Raw genomic sequence first — 18,405 nt, forward strand, 5'->3', positions numbered from 1 at the left:
TCTGTATAGGAAGAAGAGGGAAGGGGGAACAGAATCCCTCCTAGACACTATGTGTAATTTCATACAGGTTTACAATTTGTTGGATAACCAGTGTGCATGCTAAGGCTGCAGTGTTTACACATGTAAATGGCATAGTTCAGTTTAGATTTAAGAAAACTGATCCAAAACAAGGTACTGAACAGAATTGTTATAACTGTTTTTGTTATGATGTCCATCTGTCTGACTGTCCAACCATCTGTCTGTTACCAGTTTTGTTTCTGCCAAATAATGCGAGCTGTGTACCATCAACAGTTACCAGTCTTTATGGATGGGTTGCACTTGGGTTATAGAAGAACCTGGTCAAGGTCAAGGTAAAAAGGTTGAAAGTTAAAGTTACTGTCACTAAAGGAATAGAAATAGTTTCTGCAGTTATTTCAGTTCTCCACCATCTTTAGTTAGCAAACACATGGTTGACTTGTACTTAGGATAATGAAGAAGTTGATTGACTTTTGAGTGAAGAGGTCAAAAGTCAAAGTCACTGTGACTGAAAAGAAAAATGGTTTCTGCACATTAACTTGGGTTCTCCACTTCCTACAGTTACCAAACTGTGTGCATAGCTTGCACTTATGGAAGAAGCCTGTTGATATTGGGATCAAGTTCAAAGGACAAGGTTACTGTGATTGAAAGAAGAAAGTGGTTTGTGAATAGAAAATTTAGTAATCTGTGTAGATGACTAAAGTACACAGACTGGATATATACTATGTGGTTCAAGGTACTCGTGTCTCATTGAAGCAATGGTAAGATAAAAGGTATAAGGGTAAAGGTTGCTAGGCTGTATCTTTATTCATTCTGTCATGCATGAATTGTTAGTATAAAGGTATTATTCGTGAGTTTAAAATGGCTATATCTTTTTCATGATTAGAATTTTGCCAGCCATTGCATTTATCTTCACCATAGATAAGTTTAAAAAACAAACAAACAAAACATCTACTGTTTCAACCTGCATGACCTTAAATCTTTGGAAGACAATAAATGTAATATTTCAAATGCTTTTAGAACAAAGCACAGGTACAAACTGTGTTGTTTACATACATATACTTTCTTTTCATCATTGTTCCCAGTCTATATTGTTATACTTTCATTATAACCCTACAAAAAGAATGTAATCATGTTATCCTAGTGCCAACACCCACTGATCCATCTGTCAGGGTTCTTGCACTCTCCTAATTTCTAAGGAGGTCCTGGAATCCGACCAGAATTTAAATTCAGCAAAAATATGGAACCCTCCTTGAAAATTACTTTTTTTATAACAAAATGTCATGCAATCAGATGTTAAAAAGCTAAACTAACAATTTTGATCAGCAAAATATATTATTTTTTCCACTGCAACTTTGCAGTGAACAATTTTCCAGTGATTGTAATACTATGTTGGTAGCCTAGGTTGAGTATGGTATTTAAGAGAATTTTTGTAAACATGCTGTCAACTGCAGTATTTCGTCTTTAATCAAAGTATCAGACTTTAAGAATGACTCCTTAAATGTTTCATTTTCTCCTTAAAATCTCCTGGAAAACTTTGAAAGTAAAATCATTTTGGTGCACAAACTCTGTTCTGTCTGTGCAATCTGCCAATCCACCTGTGTCCATTTGTACATCATATCATACGTTTATTAAGGTTTTTGTTTAGGTCAATTTCTCATGCATTTTCAGGCCTCAAAACATGTAAGTTGGTGTTTACATGTGTCATGGTGAATAGGCCGCTAACCTAAATTTCATGCTACACTGACATTTTTCTGTTTTTTGTTTGGGTCAGTTTCTCAGGCATTGTTTGTCCCAGGTCATGCAGCTTAGTAAATATATGTGGATTGGTCTGGGCAAGTAAAACACCATTGTAGGGAAAGTAGTGACCTATATATACATCATGCCTCATTGACTTTGATTAACTTCTGCATTTATTAGTAGGTCAGTTTTTCAAGCAGTGTAGGTCATAGTCATGAAGCTGGGTATGATGATACTGAGTGTTTTTACCATCTTCCAAGAAGAGGCTAACTGGGTTGAATTTACAGGACCTTTTTCACTTTCATGGGGCTCTAGTTTTGTTTAATCATTTGCTGTGAATATTACTTGCTTGTTACATCATTTCAATTTTTAAAAAATTCTTTACATTATTTTCATACTCGTATTGTGGAATTTTTATATGTTCTTATTCAAGATGAATGTTCAGAGAATATGCGCAAGTTGCTACATGGAACCAATTTCCTCATGACTGGTACACAATACCATTATGGGCTGCTTCTTTCAAATATCTATAGTTGGAAAGAAGTGAAATCTTATTTTAATTTTAGACAATTCTGAGCAAAACCTTCTTATTTGGGATTGTTATCAGAATTTCTTCAACATTCTTTACCCGGAGAAACTGTTACTTTCATTACCTGTATCACACTCTGAGGTAATGCTCCATTATTGTCATAATTAATTTCAGTTTGTTTTTTTCCTGCATCCTCCAAATACATGTGCAGTATTGTGATTTCATTTATATCAGTCCATCATTTGTTATAACCATCACTGACTAAAGTATTCAGTTGTGACAATATCTTTTTTGTAAAACTTTTTATGATTTGTGTTACCTAATTCTATGTTGTGACCTGCAGGAAATATAGAAAATGTTGCTGACTTTTGTGGCAGTTGCTATAATATTTATTGTCGGAGACCACTAATATTATTAGCATGGTACATGGAAACATGTTAACAAAGTCTTATTTAGACTGATTAGCTGACAGCACAGAACATGTATGAACAACCATACCTTAGATAGAATGGTCATACTATCAACTACTTTATTCTTTGATTGACATTAAGCTTCTTACATGTACATACAATAAACTGATACAGGCTTGTAAATCAGACTCGATTAAATTGAAGTATGATATTGAATAGGAAAAAAACAATACTGCAAGGTATCACTCAAATACCTAAGTGACAGCTTAACTGCTTGCCTTGAGCCCTCAGATTAAATTCACACAAATATATTGCAAATGCACACATCAAGTTCACAAACAAAGTGCTCAACAGCACCCAACATCTTAGAGGCATTATCAGTACAATGTCTGGTTTTAAAGAATCAGCACATAAATATCTCCAGTTTATCATTACACATGCCAATCATATCTAGTTCTGTCAACAAACTTCTGGGCTAAACTGCAAACCAAGTGTGGTTTTACACAGTGTGAAATAGATGGATATTGGACAGGTGGACTAAGAACTGAAACTACAAAATCACTCTGTACTTAAGTACAGCTAGATGTAATGATGGACAGGTGAACTGTACTAGATACATTACAGCATAAGGAGATATAATAGTATAATAGAGAAGTAGTCCATGAAATATTTAATTACACAACTATATTATACAATTATTAAAGAGCAGATATTTATATATCTTGGTATTCCTTGGGTCTCAGCTTCTGATTGAGGTTAGTTGCTGTGAGATGGTAGAGAATGATATCATTAATACCCTTGAGAGACAGAAACAGAAAGAACTTTGTTTTTTTACCCTATCTATGAGGTGGAATTGCCAGTATGACTAAATAACATCTATGAGGCAGAATCGCCTGTACTGCTGAATGGCATAATTGTCAAGGCTGAAAAGCCAACATTATTATCTGTGAGGTGGAATCACCATTATGACAATGACATAATTGTCAAAGGCAGATTGGCTGATGTTTGAGATGCACTTGCCAGTATGACAGAGTGAAATAACTGTTAAGGTAGAATTACCGCTGTGTTGTGGCAGAGTTGCATAACTTTTTATGCATGTAAGTCAAGTGGATAGCAAACAGAATGCATCTTGGAAAGGGAACAACTGTCATACTGTTCTTGTGACTCTAGGTCTTAAACTATGTAACAGAAAGAAGCGAAGCTGACCAGTTTGATAAATTAATGAATAATTGATTTCTTTAAGTTACAAAGTTAAAATTTAAGAGACACTTACAGTATTATGGACTGGGAATGCATAGATAGCCTTGACCCTAATTTCTACCGGTTTAACTTGACTCTGTCCCACAAAACATATCCAAAAAATCTTATGCAAGCAGGGCAAAACAAATTTTTTACCTAAATTAACTGTTGGATCAGCATCATTGAGTTGACTAAAGAATTTCCAAATGGTTTCCAAATGATCTTTCCAGGTAGTGTTGTAGATGATGACTTCAACAATGTATGTGTCACAATTATCATGAACAGATGCTACCATTTTCATTAAATACTGGAATATTGATGGATAATTTTTCATTCCAAATGGCATCATTTTATACTGATTAATTACATCTGGAGTTGCCAGTGCAGAAATTTCTTTTGATCTTTCCATGAGTGGAATTTGCCATATATCCTTTTAAAAGGTTGATTGTTGTTGTAGGGCTTAACACCATTTTTCAGCACAAGATAGGCTATACATGGCGGCCAGTATTAATGGTGGAGGAAGAACCCGGAAAACCCCCGGAAAGAACCACCGACCCACGAGAAGCTACAGGCAAGCTTTCTCACATAACCACATTAGCCGAATCCGAGACTCGAACCGACGCAGACAGAGGTGAGATGGCAGTGTTCCGTAACAGTGAGCGCTTTAGACCACTCGGCCACTCGGGGCCCCATTTAAAGGTTGAACTTGGTGATATGCATATATTTTGCTTTTCCAATTTTGTCAATGCAGCTATCTATTCTTGGCATTGGAAATGAATCTGTTCTGGTAATACTATTGACTTTTCTATAGTCAGTGCATGTACAAAATGTATTATCTGTCTAAGGCACAAGAATACATACAGATCTCCAGTTACTTTTACTTCTGTGAAATCATTTTCTAATATATGCTGAATTTCTTTCCAACATTCATGCTTGATAGAATTCAGATTGTAAGGATGCTGTTTCACAGGTGTAGAATCTACAATCTCAGTGTCATTATAGTTTTTATTTGTTTGTGTTGGAACATCAGGAGACAAGTGCTGATATTCACATACGAGCTGTTTTTAGTTCTCTCAATTTATGTGATTGTTTATGAGAAAGTAACTGGTCCAGATTATTTAATATTTCTGAATTTCAGAGATTGGTTAATGCAGAGTCACTATAGTCAGATTGCATTCCATCATTTTACATCCTCACTGTGTAGGACAGGTACAGTTAGACTGATTGATTAATTAATGAAACTGTCTCTTACAAAATACTCCTTTAACTTATTTTTTGACAAAGTTCTTTCTGTTTCTGTTTCCCAAGGGTATTAATGATATCATTTAAGTAATTTACCATCTTTTCAATTGTATAAGGACCATATAATTTAGCCTGAAGAGGATTTTGAGGTGTGGGCAAGAGAATCAAAACTGAAAACCCCTTTTCTTTGTATTTCTGTCACACCTTAATTTCATTTTTAACTGAGAAGAGTGAAGATCAATTTCATGCTACTTCACAAGCTTTGACAACTTGTATTTGAAATCAGAGATATAGTCAAGAAGATTAATTTTTGAATCTTCATTTTAAAGAAGTTTTTCTTTTAATAACTTTGATGGTTCATGGACAGCATGTTCAGAAACCAGTTCAAAAGGACTAAAACCCAGTGATTCTTCAACTGATTCCATAACAGCAGCCAACAGCAAATTAACACCCTCATCCCAATCCTTTCCTGTATCAGAGCAATATGACCAAATCAGGTTTTTCAAAGTTTGATGAAAGCTTTCCAAAGCCCTTTGACTTTCAGGGTGCTAGGCAGAAGATTAAAACTGTTGGATATCTAATTCATGCATAACTTGCTGGAAAATCCCTGACATAAAATTAGATCCTTGATATGACTGGATAGATTTGGGAAGGCCAACATGGGTAAAAAACTATATCAAAGCTTTACTATGATATTAGTTTTAATATTCCTCTAAAGAATTGCCTCTGGAAATCTTGTGGATGTACACATTTTGGTTAACAAGTATTGGTTGCCTGACTCTGTCCAAGTTAAGGAACTGACACAGTTAACCATTATTTTGCTGAATGGTCCATCAAATGCAGGAATAGGTTGCAGATGAATCTTGGCATATTATGATTAGGTTTTTCTACCATTTGACAAGTGTGACAAGATCTATCATATTCAGAAACATTACTTTTAATTTTCTGCCAATAAAATGAGTCAAACTGTACCGGGGTCTTAAGGACTCCTAATTGACCAGCCAAGTGAGTTTCATGGATTAGACTAGGAATTTCCTGTTCAGGCATCAGCATTTTTCCCATCTTTCTCACTTTGTATTTTTCTCACTTATCCCTCTTTTTGCATTTGCATTCTCTCTTATTTCTCTCTGCATTTGCATTTGTCTCTTATTTTCCTCTTTTAGAGCTTGCCTTTCCATCATTTCTTTCTGAAGCCAAAGCTTTGTTATTCTCAGTTTCACCAATATTTTTTTTAAACCTATAATTCTTTAATTTCCTATCAAAACAGGAGACAGACTTATGAATGAAAACCAAAGCACTATTATCCAGAATTTTCCTTTTCCCGCAAATGCTGAACCAGAATATTCTTTATTTCTTGATTTGTTAAATATGCTTTTGCTTGAGAAAGATTATAATGTCTGGCAAGTTCAAACAACTCAGCCTTGTTACACTACATAAACATGTTAGAATGTTGTTGTGGGGTTTAACGCAATTTTTCAGCACATGATAGGCTATACTTGGCGCCCAGTATTAATGGTGGAGGAAGAACCTGGGAAAACCCCAGAAAGAACCACCGACCCAAGAGAAGCTACTGGCAAGCTTTCTCACATACCCACATTGGCTGAATCCGAGACTCGAACCCGTGCAGACAAAGGTGAGATGGCAGTGATCCGTAACGGAGAGCGCTTTAGACCACTCGGCCACTCGGGGCCCCCATGTTTATATTTACACAAAAGTGAATTTTTGTCTGCAGTGAAAAGAAAATTGTCAAGGACAGTAACTTGTGATGGTTTGACCTTTAGTATTTGATGTCAGAAGCACTAATCTCATGAGTTACCTGCTGGACCTTGACTAGAGTGCATCACTGCAACATGGATTTGGCAACTTCCAAATATAAAGAATGATGGATAGAAAGAAAAAAATTAAACAATATGGTGTTCTTTAAAACCTGAACAACTTGTCACACTGGCTTGCTGAGTGCTGTGTCAAAACATAAGATAATCTTGATCAATGAGAACATGACCAGTATTATAATAAAGCTTCTTGATAACTTTGAGGACTTGTTGAATAGCACAGAGAGCACAAGCTTGCAAAAGTCATAGATGGTTCTTTTTCCTGCACCTTTTATGATTCATTGTTGATGGAATGTATTGTGCTAAAAGACCTAGAGTTAACATTCAGTTTATCTTGTTAAGTACAAAGTCATTGCACCAAAAATAGATCACTGTGACCTAAATTTTATACTTTATTGACTTTGGTTAACTTTTTGCATTTACCAGTAATTAAATTTCTCAGGCATTGTTAGATCCAGAGTTTGGTATGTAGCTGTATCTTTGTGAGTAAAAGACCACTGCATGAAAAGCATGTCATTGTGATATAAATTTCACACTTAATTGACTTTCATTAAGTTTTGCATTTAGATCGTTTTTCTGGCTTTGTGAGCCTCAGAGTCATGCATATTCAGATATAGATGTATCTAATGGTTTCATACAACACTGCTCCTCAAAAAGGTCACTATGACCTAAATTTTGTTTCACTGACTGTGGTTGAAGTGCTGTTATTTAGGGTGAGTTTCTCAAGTACACTTGAGCACAGGGTTAAATAGTGGCTTGCAGTACTTTCGTTTCTTGGAACACTTGCTAGTTTTATAATATTTTAGAAGTAACAAATCATTTCATTATTAGAAAACTTCGGTACAAAGTTCACCATAGTTTTTGTTCTGCACTGCAAAGCAGTGGTTAGACATATAATATAAGGCTTTGTTGTTCCTTTTGGTGTTATTGTTAATATTTTGCATCAAGTTCCATTTCGTTGCTAACATTGTTTCAGGTGGAAGTTGATGGGTGCATTCCTTTTGAGGAGTAATATTGACCACAGTGCTCTGCTTTTTCAGTAGCATCTATCCAGTGGTTAGGTAATCAAGACACATCATTAAGGCTGTCATGTGTAAACAACATCAATTTGTGTCAACCCTGTAAACATTAGGAAAACAGGCTTTTGTTTAAACAAAAAATGAAGCACATGACAAAATGACAACATTTTATCCTGGTTTCATTAAAACTACCTGAGTTTAGAAGTGTTTCATAATTGTTGACACCAGTGGAAAACAAACGTAAATGTAACCTGTGCTCCTATCAGATTTCCTACACTAATACTAGTAAACAGGTGCTATGGCCAACCACTTGAAGTGTATGTGTGTGTGTGTGTGTGTGTGATTTGGATTTTTAACGTAGCATTAACAATTTTTCAGTTTTATCGCTAAGATGTCTGCAGTTTATAGTGATGCCTAGCACAAGGGCATCATGTTGCACACATGTAGCATGATGTCCCACCCAGTCACATTATCCTGACACCAGGCTGACCAGTCATAACACTGACCTTTTAATGCTGAGTACCAAGCAAGGCAGCTGTTAATACCATTTTTGTAAGTCTTAGGTATGACTTGGCTGGGGATCGAACCCACGACCTCCCACATCTGAGGTGTACGCTCTAACCACTATGCCACTGGAGTGGTAAACCACTTGAAGAAAAAAAAAGATATATATATATATATATATATATATATATATATATATATATATATATATATATATATATATATATATATATATATATTCTTCTAAAAATGAAACTAGTGAGCATTTTGTCTTTGGCTAACAGAATTTGCTTAATGGCTCATTACTGCATTTAATTAAGTCACCTGTGGTGCCTGCATTGTCCATAGTGAAGTAGCAGTGATTACTGAAAAACTAACTATATAATCATTTGTGCCTTTGATCTCTGAGCAGATGGTATAGTGGGGAAAGGTTTCAGAGTTGTGCTGAATTAAACCCCTTGTACAAAGTAACAGGAAAAACAACAATTGAAAAACAACAATTCGCAAACATGTTTTTGTCTGCTTGACCAAGTATGCTATACACTGTAACCATATATATTTTGAAATAAGAACATTTTGGCCATGATTTCTTTTCGAATTGGTGTTAATGCTAACTGACTTCAGTATTTCTTACCGTTATACTTGTAATAAAATACACATTTTGTAATTTGCCTCTAAATATACAACTGATGTTTGAGGAGTGAAATTATATACCATGACAGATTCAAGAATTGTACCTGCTGGGATAGAGTCATTTCAGCTTAATATAGTATTAGTAGTTTAAGTTTGATTTTTCTTGCCATTTGTGGAATTGTCAGAGCATAAGAGCAGTTAATTAGGCTTTATTCCATAATGTGGCTTGGTATGCTGAAGTTTCGTGACACATGGTTGTAGTTTTGTCATTATTGAAACAGAAGTGTATACCAAGAAATAAATAGTCCTATATATAATTGTGGAAAATTCTTGTTTTTGACATAGTTATAAAGACTACTTTTTTTTTTGAGTATCGTTAATGAAAACAGCCAGCTCTGGTAAACAGATGAATTAATTACATTTAAACATAATGGTTTTTTTTATTCCAGTGTTCATGTAATTTTACAGTTAATGTTTATTATTTTTAGCTCTACTTGTCATATACCAGAAGAGTTTATGGGATTTCGTATTGTCTGTTTTCTGATGTCTGTTCATTAACACAAGTAGATTGTCACCATTCTTCCTAAACTACTTGAGAGATTACTATGAAACTTACTCAAACATTCATCTCAAGGTCTAGCTGGTTGTAAATGAAAATGTTGCTACTCGCATATAATATTACTGCCATAGCTGGCATGTCGAAAGTCTTTTTATGGCCTCTCCTTAATAGAAAGCCATATTGACCTGGGATTTTGAGTAGAAGACTCTTTATGAGGTCCAGTTGATGATGCCAATCTGTCCTCAACTAGGGCTGTAGTGTCAGTCATCTTGACAGTCTTGTTATTGTTAGTACTTCTTGATGGAATGTCTTATCAACATTGGGTTTTTACCAGAATACTTCTTATGATGTCTAATTGACAGTAAGTGAAAATTGTACTGATGTGACATCCAGCATGGCCATTATGGCAGCCATCTTAAAAATCTTGATCTTGCTACTCTTTTGAAAAAGACATATTGTCATGGCATTTTCACCAGAAGATTAATTATCATATCTAGTCAGTCTTGAATGAAAAGGGTGCTGATCTGACTTCAAAACTATACTGCCATTGCAGCCATCTTGAAAATCTTGTTACTATTCCTTTTTAATATAAAGTTTTATTGGCATGAAGTTTTCATCAGATGACCTCTTGTGGTGTTGAGTAGGTCCTGTTGTTGTTGTAGGGTTTAATGCCATTTTTCAGCACATGATAGGCTATACATGGCGTCCAGTATTAATGGTGGAGGAAGAACCCAGGAAATGCCCGGAAAGAACCACCAACCCTCGTGAAGCTACTGGCAAGCTTTCTCACATACCCACATTGGCAGAATCCGAGACTTGATCCCACGCAGACAGAGGTGAGATGGCAGTGATCCGTAACAGAAAGCGCTTTAGACCACTCGGGGCCCCAAGTAGATCCTTGAAGGAAAATAATTCCAATCTCACATCCAATATGGTCACCATGGCTGATTACATGTACATTGATATAGAGTTGTAACCAAAAGACTTCTTATGATATAAAGTTGGTCCTAAAGAAAAATGTGCCACCAGAAATGTCTACTATGGCTGCCAAAATGAATATATGTAAAATCTTGTCACTAATTTAGCTGATTGGATGGTCATCTTGACATGGTTTTTTTTATCAAAAGTCTTTTAATGTTTAGTTTGTCAACTTAAAAATGGTGCCAATCATATATCTACATATACTATGGCTGCTACAGTGACTAACTTTAAAATTGTATTGCTCAAGAATATTATAAATGGTTTCAGCCCTTTTTTTAAAAAGAAAAAATGGTCTTGTATTGAATTCCTGGAAATTCTTTTCCAATAGTACAGTAAAATCTCAGTCCTCCAAAGGGCTCTTGTTTGTACACATGATTGCCTTAAATAGCATTAATGGAATTCTTGTTAGTGATTTTATATATTTCAACCAAGGTCCAGTTTTCAAAGGAGATAGCAATCAGATCCAAGGACTGATAGTTGGAAGAGGCTTTGAAGATCTGCAAAAAATGGATGATACCTGTAACAAGTAAGTAATTAATAGTGATTATTTCCACTCATTGTTTTGAGATACAATTTTACGTGAGTGTTCATTTGAGATGGAGTTTTCATGTCGGATGAACACAAGTTTTAGACAGTTTATCAAATAATGTGAAGAACTTGATATTACTTTGTGTCACTACTGTGTGAAGATGATGTGTAAACTTTAAAAATTTGAAATTTGTATATTTTTCTTAATTTATGTGTGCAGTGAATCACTAAAACAGACAGTCCAGTGAAGAGATATTTCCATTACACAGCAATGTCTGTCATTATTACCCCACAACAGGGTCACTTACATTTATAACCATATACATGTATATACTTGCTCAGGATAGAAAGACCAATACAGCTATAACTGACCCATAGCTTTATTCTTACCCCTCAGGGCCCAGACCCAAAGGGCACTGATTTGGTGGGCCAATGCACAGGAGCACAGGGATATGCAAAATTGTGCTGTACGCCTCTAGTTTTATTCCCAGAAAAATGCAATAAATGATATGAAAATGTTAACAGTAAAGGCTAAATGTGTGCTTAGTTTCAAACGATATGGCCCCATGAGATCTTGGGAAAGTCTTTCTTGCTGGAAAACAAAGTATCACTCTCAATTTAAGAACAATCTCAGTTAACCATCTTTTCATTCCAAAAGCAGATAAAGAACTCCTTAAGAAAAGTTTATTCAAGACCAATTATTTGGAATAGAATCCCAAAGGAAATACAAGAAAGTGTAAATATAAATGCATTTAACTACAATCTAATTCAGTGGATTGAAACTAGAATTGGTTTGATTTGACAAATACGTTACAACTTCAAGTATGTATTCTGAAACTTCCACTTTGTTGCTTCACTAACAAAAGCCGTACTAGTTACAACAAAACAAAAAGACCAAAGCTAGATAGCAACTAACTCCAAGTTCTGTTTGACAATGTTGATCTGAATATGACCTCTCATAATAAAATTCTTGGTGCATTTGTAGATAACAATCTAATCTGGTCTATTCACATTAAATACATTTCAGAAAAGGTAAGTTCTTTATCTTTGGCTACCAGTACTAAGAAAATCAGAACATTCAGTCCTTTTCAGCATAAGGTAATCTATTATAATCATTATATTTAGCCCTATTTGGACTATTGTAATGTAATTTGGACTAATGCATCCAAACATAAAAAACTTTTAAAGCTCCAAAAGAGGGCCAGATTTGTTTATGAAGTGTTCAGATAAGCAATTCCTGTTGTCCTATGCAATATTTTTCTCCAAAGAGATGACATCTCCAAAATTAGGGTCTGTTAGAAGTAAAAATTAAATTAAACCAAAGCCAAAGAAGGAATTGTTTAAAAAGAGCTTTCATTATACTGATCCAATGGTATGGAACATTATTCCCAGTGACATAAGGAAAGGCTCCTAGCATTTATTCTTTTCATAATCATTGCCTTTAATACATGAAATTGTTAGACACTTGAATATACATCTTTTACACTGATGAATTTTTCAATACAAGATGATAGTTATTTATTTTTGTGTGCTCACTGATGATTTTGTAATAAGAGCTTGAAACTTAGTTTGATTTTAAGTATGAAACTGTAACAAATACGGACACTGCACTTCATATGGCTTCATTGAAGAGCATTTCACTTCATATGGGTTCATTGAGGACGTGACCATCTTACAACACGTCATTCTTCCACTGGCATTCTGTGACATGGAATACAAACATTTCTGAATAATGTGTGTACAGCTTAGCAGTATCTGATTGTTCTTCTTTATTTTTTTCCATCCTTGCTGGTTTGCCTTGCTTGATAACTGTTGCTCTTTTTTATTGTGGGATACACAGAGAGTGCTGGATGTATCTGAGCCCTCTCTGTTGTGGCGGTCGGAGCCCAAAATTTCAAGTACTTTAGCTTCGTTAAGTATGTAAAGTAAGGTTATAAAATGTATGAAGTGTGCGTAGAGAAGCTATGCTATTATAACAGTGACTTTCATATGCATTTTTATACCGTTTGAATTATTTTGTTTCTAAATGTAATCTATATTGAAGTCACTAAAAGTGGGCTGCAACAACAATCATGGAGTGTGTTATTTTTACTTCCCTAATTCAGAACTATGGATGCTCACCTTGCAGAATCAGTCTTAATTCAGCTATCTGTCTCCTCAGTCTTGCTGTCCCTCGTGCTATAAATAAACACCTAACCATAATAATAATAATTCCTTACTATTTGGAGATGAAGTCTACAAAATTTTATTAGAATCATTCAAGAAGTTTTGGAACTATTGCTTGACACAAAAACTTCACCACTAGTGTTGCTGATGATGCTAATTCCAACAGAGATTTCACCATTGATAGCTTTTGTGCACTTAAAACATGACCAAAAGCTTCTCTTGCGCTTCTTTTACAACATGGTTTATTCAAAAGATTAATAAAAATTGAGCATGTATATTCTGCATATTTGTTATCAGTTTGCAAACATTATAAAATCAGTGAGGCATAATGTACACTGATTATGTACAAAACATTTTTTAATGGATAAAATGTTTATATGCTCTATTGTTTAAATATTTGGACTTTTTATCCTATCGTGTGAAAAGTCAGCAATACATAAAGTAAAATCCGAAATTTTAATGTATATGCACTAGATAGGGATGACTGTTGGGAACATTGTGACTACTGGGACAGTATTGCAGTAGTTGCAGACACTGCTGTAATAGTTATTCCAGTGCATGTAATTTCATTGAAGTAACTACTGATAGTTCAACATACCATTGATGGAGTTCAAATTGCCATTGATAGAGTAATATTATGGAGGTAAAACTCAGTCGATGGCTCATTCCATTGTTAAGTGATAACACCATTTTGAAAATATCTTGAATCCCATTCAACAGGTACATGTTTCAGTATCTTTCTCTCTTTCTTCTTCTCTCTTTGAGAGTATTTTACATTTGATACAAGTTTGAAGTAAAACCAGTCATAATTTCTTATTCTTTGTTGTCATTATTTAAAATATGGAGGCACGGCCTGCAGAACTGCATTGATATTTTTTCCTAAAGAAAAGACATTCTATGATATCTGCATAAAATTGTTTTCACTTTGATATTGTTGTTTTTATTTTTAAAAAAATCTCTGGTATAAACAGAATTTGCATCATGTAATAATTGAATTGGAAATGGAGTTGAAAATACGGATGATACAAGAGGGGTTGTTTTGGGATCATCTGGGAAACTTTGTCCCTTAGCATGCCTGGTGATCAGTTACTGTATACATGTATATCCAACTGCAAATTGTACTTATAGGTTACTGCATTTGTATTGGAAAATACGAACAAGTTTTTTGGATGGAAATACTGCACGACCTTGTGAGTGCAGTATATCCATCCGACAAAACGAGTTCACTTTTTCCCATACAAATGCAGTAACCTTTTTATTATATGCTCATTTTCTTAGTCTACTTAAGGCTTAATTATATAAACAAAAATACACTAAAAGAAACAAAGTAATTGAATGTATGCCGTATTCCAAACTAAATACACAAGTGCAGATTCATCATTACACAACAACATTATTAATGCGCACATAACTCCACCCAGATAAATTTGAACTTAGTCTCATTCTAGACATAACTTTCAAAAGAAATAGGCATTTTGTTCTACTTAAATTTGAAATTTGGAGTCATGTTGTGAATAAATGCACATTGAAACAACTTTTCCATTTGATCTGGAATTAATAGATTTTGGTATTTTTGTCGATTCTACAAAATTTCATGATTATGGACTAGATTTATTTGTGCCAGTTTTACATGAAATACATCGGATTTCAGCAGCGTGGTGATATCAGCAAGTGTGTTTCTGTTCTGTCATTGAATATTTGAAATCATAATGTGGGAAAAATATAAAGTCTTTCAATTGCAATTATCAAAAAGACACTATGGAATATAATGTTTATTTCATTTTGAGTGCAGTAAGGAAGATGTAATTGCACCTGGAATATAGTCAGAATTAAAGTACAATTTTGAAATTTGTAATCAAACTTGAGAACCCATGACATGGCTCATGTAATTCAGATTTGCAGAATAAGAAAGTACATTTTGAGGAAATTCAGGATGTAAAACTGTAAGTATATTTTTGGCTTTTCTTATTACCAACTAAAGACAGCTTATGCCTTGTCACTTGCATGTTTTTTGTAAGGACCCTGTCTGGCATCTATAGCTAGCCTAAATCTGAAACATTGTATCAAAAAAGTTAATGTGGAATGTGGCAAAGCAGCTGGTATGTGGCAGTCCACAAAATATCTGCTTTAGTTCATTCAAAAACAAATTTAATCAACCAAAATGTAAAGGGACTATTATGTGAGTGTATATGGTTTGTTTACAAAGTAGTTCTTAATACACTATTGGGCACATGTGAGTGCAATATGAAGTGTGTATGAGTGCAGTATCGTAAAATAGGGAACAATTCTGACAATGTAAAGTTAATGGAGAATAAAATGAGCATATAATAAAGAGCCAGATCTACCTTTGCTTAATATGCCAGCAGATCTGGGTCCCAGCAGTTTGTTAGGAGTAATCATTGGAACAAGCAATATATTACATTTTCATAGATCATACAGCATTCAGAAATTAATCAGGAAGTAGTGACATAGTTTCAGTGGTTCAAGCATGTTGTTGAATTTACAAGACCTACATATTTCTTATAAAGGTAGATTGATTTCATATTTTAGTTAAGTGAAGAAATGTCATTTACGGGTAGTGTTAGCAGAATGGATGTTTTCTAGAATGGATTCCCTTTTCAAATTTGAATTACTGCAAAGTAAATGAATTTATGTTGATTAATGTCCTCTAAGACCAAAGAGGGTAACTTGCACAAAGGGTGTGAAGTTTCCTATTTAAATTGCTGTTCACTGCCCTTGATAACCAAAAATGTTAAGATGGTAATAAAATATTAGCATGCTTATATCATGGAAAAATTCACTTTAATGAGAGGCATGGGATTTATTTGAATCTTACATGCCGTTGTACAGTATTAATTTGGAGCAAATAATTTTCTATTGGGTTCAAAAAACAGATTATGTTTATTGTTTTTTTCATTGGTTGATTTAAGATTGTAGTATTGCAAAGGGTACAAGATGAAACCTTCATAGATTCTATCAAGAATCCAGAATATGTATTTTTATTAAGCGTATCAGCTTCCAACCTTGGAGACTTTGAGATTCTGATATTCCACCAAAGAACATATTAGACTCTTTTTAAAGACTGGTTTATATAGCTTTTAAAGACTGGTTTATATAGTGTATTGTGACCCTATAATTTAAAGAGTTTATGGAGTTTTACCTTTATCTTTTATTTTGTATACATTATAAAGAATTTCAACAGCTTTACTGTATACATTTTGTCTTGTATGTTTAGGCTTATCTTAAAAGTTTTAGTTTGCACTATTTAGAGTTTGCACTATATAGCCAGGATTGTGCTGATATGCCATTAAACCTTTGCAAATTATTTTTATCTTGTTATTAGCATGGGAGAAAACTTTTATTTTACCTGATGTTCAAGACTCAATGTCAATTAGACTGTTGTTGAAGAAGAATGAGAAGATTAAAGTAACATTAGTTTCCTCAAAGATATTAATGAAATATAGTTATAGCAGTAGATGCAGCTTACTGCATGTGTGGCTGCAGTATACAAGAGTCCTTCCTACAGCCTTCATCCTGGGATATGATGGAATATTTTACACTTGATTAACAATTGGAGATTCAGGCCCAGTGAATATTTTGTCACAAGGGAAAAACAAGATACAATGATAATCTCTCATCATAAAATATTACCCACATGTAATAGGAAAGGAGGGTTTGTGTGGACCAGCATAAAAAATAATGAAGAAAAATAAGAATAGTGTTTTTTTATAGCCTTGTAAAATTCATGTTAAAAGAGTGAAGGGAGGAGAAGTGGGTGAATTTGTCACTTTGGTGGGGTAAAGAAATTGACAGTGATTGGGTGCATAAAACTGCAGACCAAGCATTAATTACAGCCAGCCATAAAACAGGTGTCTTGCTAATTGTTCTTCAGTTACATGTACCTCTGGTATAAAGGTATAAGGTTGTTTACAATTCATTTAGCTGTTGAAAGATGGAAACTACATAGAGTGCTCTACTAAGGACAATGGCAGTATTGAGTTTTTCACCAAGAATGAATGTGTTTCAAACCGTTGTCCCATAAAGAATGTATTTACTGAAACATCTAATAGAGTCAGAAATGACCATTATTGAAGTTCATTAACCAAACTGAATGTATTATTTCCGTGACAAAATGTTACAGTCTGCCCTTATTGTGGAAGTATTGTTCGATGTTTCTATTGCAAATGTAGGTAAACAATTTTGTTCTACAATGAATAAACACAAAAGACATTCCATTCCTAAAAATGTTGTTTTAATTTCAGCACTTTTGAAACTCATTTTTATTCCTTTCATGCTCTAAAGAGACTACAAAATTTGTACTATATTTTATTCTGAATATCCTCATTTAAATGGTTACCAGACTTTAGAGACTGCATTTTGTGTTTCTGTGTGTAGGTATTACTTAATAACCTTGATCTGCATCCACCTCACTTGTACCATACACTCATACACAAACATATATACCCTACCTCCCAAAGGAAATGCGGAAATAATCTGTCCCACTTTGATTTTTGAATCCTAATGCCTCCTGTAGAGAAATAATTAGAATTTTAGAGCCACTGGAATTGTCTTAAAAAAGAACAACATAATTGAAGGAATTTTGGACCTATCAACATTATATGTGGAGTTGCATGTACCATGAGATCATGACATTGCACACACACACACACACACACAGTCGATCATTTGGTTCCTTGCTTTTTCTTCCAAACCTACCAGAACAGTTAGGGTCTATGATTTTTATTTGTACTGGTGATTTCAGGTGAACAGCTGAGACATTTAAAGATTTGCCTTCATACAGGTATATTTTATTTGTGGACTTAATCTTTGTTATTACAGTTTAGCTTGCAAAGGATGGAGAAAAGGTTATTTTGCAAAGGCATTACATTTAATACACTTTCCAGTTTTAATTTTCTTGTCTAGACTCAAATGCAGGGGCTTAGATGCCATGATAGTTTTATAATGGTGAAGATCAGTCATAGGCTAATCTGGGGTGACTTTGGTGCGA

The 18,405-nt window shown here is 34.3% G+C and overlaps 1 protein-coding gene across 3 annotated transcripts in view; it reads left to right on the forward strand.

Moving 5' to 3' along the window:
* LOC149806839 (uncharacterized) overlaps nucleotides 1–18,405 on the forward strand; it is a 247,442-nt gene that overhangs the window by 8,265 nt on the left and 220,772 nt on the right. For all 3 annotated transcript variants that reach the window (XM_089958444.1, XM_089958460.1, XM_089958494.1), the window contains exon 2: nucleotides 11,136–11,229. In XM_089958444.1, the coding sequence (XP_089814570.1) occupies nucleotides 11,136–11,229 (94 nt within the window). The remainder of the gene's footprint in view (nucleotides 1–11,135; nucleotides 11,230–18,405) is intronic.

This window comes from Sinohyriopsis cumingii, chromosome 1 (assembly GCF_028554795.1).
Source record: "Sinohyriopsis cumingii isolate HCF-2022 chromosome 1, ASM2855479v2, whole genome shotgun sequence".
Classification (NCBI taxonomy): Eukaryota; Metazoa; Mollusca; class Bivalvia; order Unionida; family Unionidae; genus Sinohyriopsis; species Sinohyriopsis cumingii.